The following is a 7,398-nucleotide window of genomic DNA, read 5'->3' as shown; positions in this document are numbered from 1 at the left end:
CTACTTCTTTGAATCGTCTTCGTACTTCTTCTTCGAAGATTTCCCATGCAGGGTATCGGTGATGGCGTGCATGGGAGTCCCAATATTTTCGTCGTTGGTCCACCCACCACTGCTTAGCATTTCCTTTGAACAGGGATGCTGCAAATACTACTCAATTGGGTCCATACCCATGCGTTACGTTAAGGGAGAAGTACTTTGAAAATGTTTCAAAGTAAGCGTCGCAATCGTCGAAGAACTGGTCTAGGTCATGGGATTTTCCATAGAATCCGTCCGGTTTTTCTATGAGTGTGGGTTTAACATCCCCCCATGGATTGGCTTGTCCTGCCGCGATTTCCCAGTCGGCTGGTGGATCTGGTGGTAATGGTGGATTGGTAGGTCGAGGGAGTGATCAAAGGTTTTGATCACTATGTGGTGTAGGCGGTGCTGTGGGAGGGGGTGGCGGTCCGCTTCCACCTCTGCCTCCACCTCCGCCTCCTCCACCTCCTGGCATGGCAGGCGCTGGTCCGCTTCCTTTACCAGAGGTGGGGGTTGTGGTAGCGCCTCCCATGCTTCGGATATGTTGGTCCAGCTGCTTCCCGCCTGCGAACAGTCTGGGTTTCCTGTCAGGTCCGGTGATGGCAGGGGTGGCCTGGATAATTCCCAGGTTTGAGAAATCTGACTCCGAATCTTCAGCATTGGGGATCTCATATCTGCCTCCTTGGAGTAGTTGTCGATCGGGGTGTAGGAGGTTCCAATAATTTATAGCAATGTACTGGGTTTCCTGCGATAATATCTGCCTTTTTAATTGGGATCCAGGCTCCGCCTGTTGGTAGGCTTGTCCCTGCGGAGTGCTGGACCAGTAGGTTTCGTGGGGTAATTTGTCATGCATATGCCACCAGAACTGGTCCCAGCTCATTTTATAGAGTTCTTCATCGGTGGGGTTCCCTACTTGATCCCTGTACGAACTCGTTGCTTCCCTCATTGGGGTCACTGATGAAGGGTTCGTCATTGGTATATTCTCCTGTACAGGTGAGCCTGTCGATTTGTATCCGGGCTCTAACCCACGGGTCCAATTGGTCGAGATGGTCGGTTGGGTGGAAGACGGGTTCATATCGTAATAGATAGGGATTTCCGTCGATCCATATCTGGTTCCAGTTCCAGACGTATGCGAAGTACCTTCGGTATTCTTCAAAGATCTCGTTGAAGTCTTCCCTATCATAGACCCACCACTGAAGCTCTCTTTGTGATATAAAGGGGGGTTCAACGTAGAAGGTGGGTTCGGGATTGAGGAAGGGTTCGAGCTCTGGGTGAGGTCCAACTTCATTATATCGGGCTCGGGCCAGGTCCCGTAATTGTCGACAGATCCGGCACCTGCAGTGAGGCCAGTCTGTGAGACTTGCTTGATCGAGCTCGTCCTCGACGGGATTTGATACGTCGGTGGTTCCTCCGCGGGATTGATTTCCTGTGAACCACCAGAGGACAGTGTCTTCCTCGTTGGTGTCTGCGAATAAGACCCTACGCTGCCAGGGTGGTGAGTCTGTGTGGGGGTGCTGTCCAAGTAGCTCTTCTGCATCTGGCTGCTCCCTCCATGGGTTTTCTTCGGCGGTATAATATGGGGTCTGGGTCCCAGTGGGTTCTGGGATTGAGAGAGGGATAGGGTTTTCCTCCTCGGTGATAGTGTTGAGGGTTCCCCCGATGGATGAGGTGGACTCGACTGGTGAGATTCATGCAGTTGTGGGCTCCCTGGAGGTATCTGCCCATGTTCTGAGGTCTGCGATAGTGATGATATTTCTGGCTGAGGCGCGACGTTCCTCTTCTGCCCACTGGGCTCATTCTCTGGGGTCAGGTTGGATTGGAGGGTCTGGAACGTATTGACTTGAGCTAGGGATCGGCGACGAATAACGTCTTGGAGTGTCGATCCCATAGACTCGTCGAGTTCCGTCTGCCGAGTACCAGGATAGCCAGCTGGAGGAGCTGGTTGGTGACCCAGGGCCTTGGATTCTTGGCTCTGGGGAATCCCCCATCGTATCCCTTGGCTCGCCTTCCATTGTTGTGCCGCTTCTTTCCATGAGGGGTTCTCCCCATGACCGCTGGGTGTGCTCGTCTGTTGACCGGGCTGTTCCGTAGTCTGAGCTATCTGGGCCGCTGCTACTGCTTCCCACATCGCGCCCGGCATCTGGTCGTACCCACTCTCCTTTGATTGATCCTGGTGCTGTACTTGGGAGGCGTACTTCATGGCCTCGGTCGGTGAGGATTCTTCCTCTAGCGACATCAATGTAGATCCTTCGGGCTTCTCGTACGTGTAGCTGCTCTCCGGAACCGTCTCCGTCATTTGAAGAGACGCTGCTTCGTCCAGTGCTTTCTTTCCAAAGGGAAGGCCTATCCTCTTCACCCCTGCTGCCATTTTGCCCTTCCATGTCTTGCTGTGGGAGGACGTTGTCATCCTCTGGGACTGAGGGCTGTGGCGTGCTTGGGCAGAGTCTGATGGGAGTGAGGTGTTCGATGGAGGATTCATTAGAGTCCGTTACTTGCTCACTCGGGAGGGTCGATGTTCTTTGGTGTGTCCTTTCTAGCTCGTAGGCGTAGAGAAGGAGCGTGGTTTCGAGGGTAGTCATGGAGTAGTATGTGTCGTAGTCTTCTGAGTTCATACGGTCAACATCGTTCGATGAAAGTACTGGTTACGATTAACAGTATGACCACTGCTATCGCGGATAGTTGTAGTAGGAATACATAGAACAACAGCGTTATTTGTTTGTTCGACGGTGAGGGTATGTGAAGCAAGCTTTGGCTAATTGTAACGCACTAACTTGGATTGAACAACGTTTGCCTCTAAACTGTCACTTGCGTTCAGTGATTCAGTTGTGAAGAGGGCATTGCAATCGCTAGGTAAGGTACGATAGTCCTTAAGCATGAAACAGGGAGTTTCTGCGTGAAAAGTTAGGAGTGTATAACTTTAGCCGAAGCTGGGGTGTAAGACCACAGCAAGGCTCATTTAAATACATTGTGGTATTTACTAGTATGTACCGCTCCTGTGTCTCAGTGCGTGCTGCCCCAATGCAGCGCTGTCTTCTATGTCCTCTGTATCGTATGGTGCTTGGTATAGGAGAAGCCCTCCTGCGAGGAAGAAGACTAGCGTCCATAGGGCGCGGTCTTCTGAGGAGCATACGTGGTGGCTTGTCCATCCTAGGGTGTGATCACAGATGACCTAAAGAAGCGTGACTGGGTGAAGAAGGATCCAGCCCATAGCGTGTGATCGGTCTATGGGCCATCAACCGGATCATGTGTGTGAGCGGTAGATCATGCGTGGGATTGATCAGGTCATGAATGATGCGGATCAGGTACAAGGAATGATGATGAGAGTAGAATGACGAGTTGATGAGATAAGATAAGATAAGCAAAAAATAGGGGTGATTCATGACAGCCTTTAAGAGAATCCTGCTAGTTACCTGAACTGATTACATTTAAGCATGAACTTTCTTCGCCTCACCTCTTTCAACGTCCACAATTTTCTGCTTAGGCTTTGTACTCTTAAGGTTGTCGTTTCCTACTCAGTGCCAGTGATCAGTGGATATGTATACAGTGTGAGGGACGAAATATGCAGACATACCTGCAGGGCATGGTGGGGTAGTCACATTATCCGTTGCAATGTTGAAGCGCACGTATGGCTCAGTCCCACTATTCAACACATGATGTCTAATATTATGGTCGGTACATCTCCATACAAATTGTTTATATCCACCCCATCATCGAGATTTGAGGTTTTCAAGTAGATCTGCCAACGTTGGAAGTGGCAATAAAGCGCAAAAGATATAAATGATATACCGAGTTTGTCTTTCTAATGCAGATGGAAGATAAGCACAAATATCATTAAGGTTTTTGAGGGCAGTAGCTATGTCCAGTCTTTCCATTACCGGTAGATCTAGAGGATTTAATATGTTGGCGATTTGATATCCGTTGTGAAAAGACATTCGATGCGTGATGGAAAGGGTGAAATTGTCAGCGACAAGGATTTTGATTATGTGTGGAGAATGATGTCATATCACGGGAAGACCATGGCTTGTGTAAGCGAAGATTTTAGACCTAGAGAGACCTTGACAAGCAAGGTAAAGCAGCTTTTACCCCCCACGAAGGAGAATGGGAAGGAGTCTGGCTCACTAATCCATAATGACACATCACCAAATTTCAGGACTTAGAACTTCGCACCATTGTACCCCAGCGTAAGTATTGATTATTAGGACATTGAATACTATACAATATGACTATGGGAGGGGTGGCATAGTATCCGATGTCATTTAACTGAAGAAAACACTATACAGCTGAAAGGACGTGTTGTTGTTGATTATTCATCCATTTGTGCTTCTGTTTTGCTATCCTACATGCAGCAGATAACTAAGGAAACAATACCCTCATGAAATGACTCCAACAAGTGGAACAGTGGTGGTTTGGCAACGCGTCGTGCTAGAGGCACACTGAGCACGTGCCGGCTTGTCACCGGCATTCTTTCGGAGTTCGAAAATCCGTGAGATTGGGGGTTCCTCTATGGACCCCCGCCCCGGGTATCAGGCTAAGGCTTTATATACGGATACGAGTTCCGCGAGTATCTAATAAAGCGGCTTGCCAGGCTAGAAGCGAAGGCCAATTTCAATGGTTATCACGTGTACAACCAACTTATGATCGATGACTCATTGACTGATCAGAGAATCAGATATACTACCCCTTGACTGGCCTGAGATGCGGTCCCTCTACACTCGGCACCTGCTCATTGAAGAAGACATCTCAGGTATATGGATGTTGGTTTGGTTTAGTTCATTTTTCTCCCGAATTGTCGGCACGCCGCGGTCCACCTTTGCCACATCGAGGCTTTCAATCGAGATCGGTCACTGGAGCCTCATCGCCAAAGAAATACAAGTTTTAGAATCACTCTAGCTCATAATATCCATAGCATGCAGTGGTGTCACAAATACGCATATGGCAGAGCAAGTAAGAGTACCAACTTCGTAGTTTTGTAGATCTAATATTCACAACGGGAACTGGAGTTTGGGGCAGATCATTTTATTTCGGGAATATTGACTCGCAACTCCCGAGTTTAATAAACGTGGCGAAGTAAACCGCATTTACTCCCACCAGATATACGTTTGGGAGCATAATTCATACGTGCGTCTTCTCGGAGTTCGTCTTACCGGTGTGACTCTAACCTCCCGCCAATGTTGGAAGCACAGAAGTCGTAGATCCATTTGAAACGACTTCCCCTGAAGACATGGCGTCGACTTTTGTGGTACTTCTAAAGCTTCCTTCCTTCCAATCTAGGTCACCGCCTTTCCGGTTTGGTGGATGCTGTCGCTTCGATATCATCATGATGTAGACACGTTCTTTCCCCAGTACTCAGTGGACTATATAGGCCTACGCGGAAGATCAAAACAAGACTGAAATCATCTAATGTCAGTGAGGCTTTCGAAATCCCCAATCGATCATAGGTTTGGCAGTTTTGTGGCACCAACTTCGAAGTCGTGTTTCTTCGACGAAAGATCTGAGCACGCTTTGACTATCGTTTTAGACCTGTTCAGCTCTGACACTTACAGCCAATGGCATTCGCTTATCGTCTTCTTCTATTAATTAATCGATATGATTCGTGGTATTCGGCGCTTGATACAAGGTCACAAGGATATCAGAAGAAATACAGCGACCTCGCGTGATACGATAACCATGGACATCGCATTTCGATGGGCCCGTGTGGATCTACGATTTTGATTCCTTTAAATGTGGCGAGTTTTTATTGCTGTAGCTGCGTCGCCTCACTATTCAGCCTGGTTTTGAATCATGGAACCTCTCGGTCCTGCTTTGCAGGTAAATCGCAATCGCCTTGCACTCCCTGGCTGATACCCGTTTTTTTTCTTCTAGGAAAATATGACGGTGAGAATCCTTGCCCACGTCTCTACGACAAGTCCCGGATTTCCGAAGGGGATGTCTGGAACTCGAGAGAGAGAACTTTACTTCAGACCCGGTGAACGTTACCGTATTTACAAAGTTGTCTCATTGCCTCCAACAACGGTAGGTTACATTCAACTTACCCAGTCGCTGACACTCGCTTAACCTTAATATTTTATGAGCCCGATCCCGATCCTCTTAAAAGAGTTGAACCAGAAGTCAAATTTCGACTGAAATATATGACCACCCATCCTGCCACCTCCTGGGTGGAGAGTGCCGTTCAGCCTCCAGATACGATACGTATGCTCATCCCCCACACCAAATTAAGGAAGCGAAAGGGCGACCGAATACCGCCTGACCGTGCCTTAATGGTGAGTTATCTAGCATTGTTCAGCTGTCTGTCACTCATGATAGATAATATTCTAGAACGGAGATTTGGTGTTCGTCAGTGATTAGTGAAGATATCAGGCTGTTGAATAGGTTCTCCGTCGCTGCTGGAACCTGTGTTCGGATCCTCAGCGAAGTCTTGAGTCAAGTCCCGGTGGTTAGTCCCTCCCCGACTGCAGTAACAGTCATAAAACTGACCTCACAATGCAGAGCGGTTTGGAGACTAGCTCTCGGCCAACCACTAATTTCCGTAGTGGAGCATATCGCTTCGCCATCGTTGAGAAGAGGACTGAAATGGTGGAGGTTGTTTCGAGAGTAAGTTACTCGGCTTGGGATCTCGAGGTGGTGATCTAAAGGGCTGGATTGTAATTCGGTACATAATACGATATACAACAAATAGCTTCTCTGAGCAACTTCCACCTGGTGTACTATCGTTATCCTAGTCGAACGCACTCAAACTAGAATTTGTCCAGCTGGTAAGCTCAAATTATATAGACGTCCAACTAGCCATAAGTCCTGACTCGGAATTTTATCTGCGTGACGTTCATGGGTCAATGTGAGAGTGTAATGGTCGAGACTGCGTCGACGCATTTTATCAATGTTCCTGCGTAACCGTGCCACTATACAGTATTTTCGATGGCTATCACACGATTGCCGACATGGCCTGCTTCACCGTCCTGAGCATAGAATACTATGGCCTTCGTGTGGGTATACGACGCGCATAAAATATGTATATAAGACGCACCCTATTACAAGCACCCATATATAATGGGGTCGCGTGGCGAATCTGAGCGCATCAGCTTCACGATATGCGTAGGGATATTGGACAGGTCCAGAGAAGCTCGGGAGTGTAGAGACGGATATATATTTGTGACAGGGCTCAGAAGCTGGTTTATAGAGATGATAACTACAGGAGAGAAGTGACACCCGACATGAATCCCAAAACACCATTTGCTGGTCCATCGAGAGGCCTCGAAATGCAAAATACTTTTTGTCGTACATTTTTTCGTATCCATTAGGTTCAAAAGGACGACTCGGTCAGCAGAAGAGATTGAGCATTGCGGTAGCTGGATGAAGCGTGCGCCGTGAATGCAATTGAGATTCACC

The 7,398-nt window shown here is 48.2% G+C and overlaps 1 protein-coding gene across 1 annotated transcript; it reads right to left on the bottom strand.

Moving 5' to 3' along the window:
* EV420DRAFT_1646002 (uncharacterized protein) lies at positions 1 to 2,494 on the bottom strand (the record flags this gene model as incomplete). Its single annotated transcript, XM_060477847.1, has 3 exons — positions 1 to 109; positions 168 to 351; positions 406 to 2,494. The coding sequence occupies 3 exons, from the start codon at positions 2,492 to 2,494 to the stop codon at positions 1 to 3; spliced, it is 2,382 nt and encodes a 793-aa protein (XP_060327875.1).
* Positions 2,495 to 7,398: the final 4,904 nt, after the last annotated feature.

The sequence above is a fragment of the Desarmillaria tabescens genome (genome assembly GCF_030435595.1).
Source record: "Desarmillaria tabescens strain CCBAS 213 chromosome Unknown EV420scaffold_32, whole genome shotgun sequence".
NCBI lineage: Eukaryota > Fungi > Basidiomycota > Agaricomycetes > Agaricales > Physalacriaceae > Desarmillaria > Desarmillaria tabescens.
This window is presented reverse-complemented; position numbering and strand designations above follow the sequence as displayed.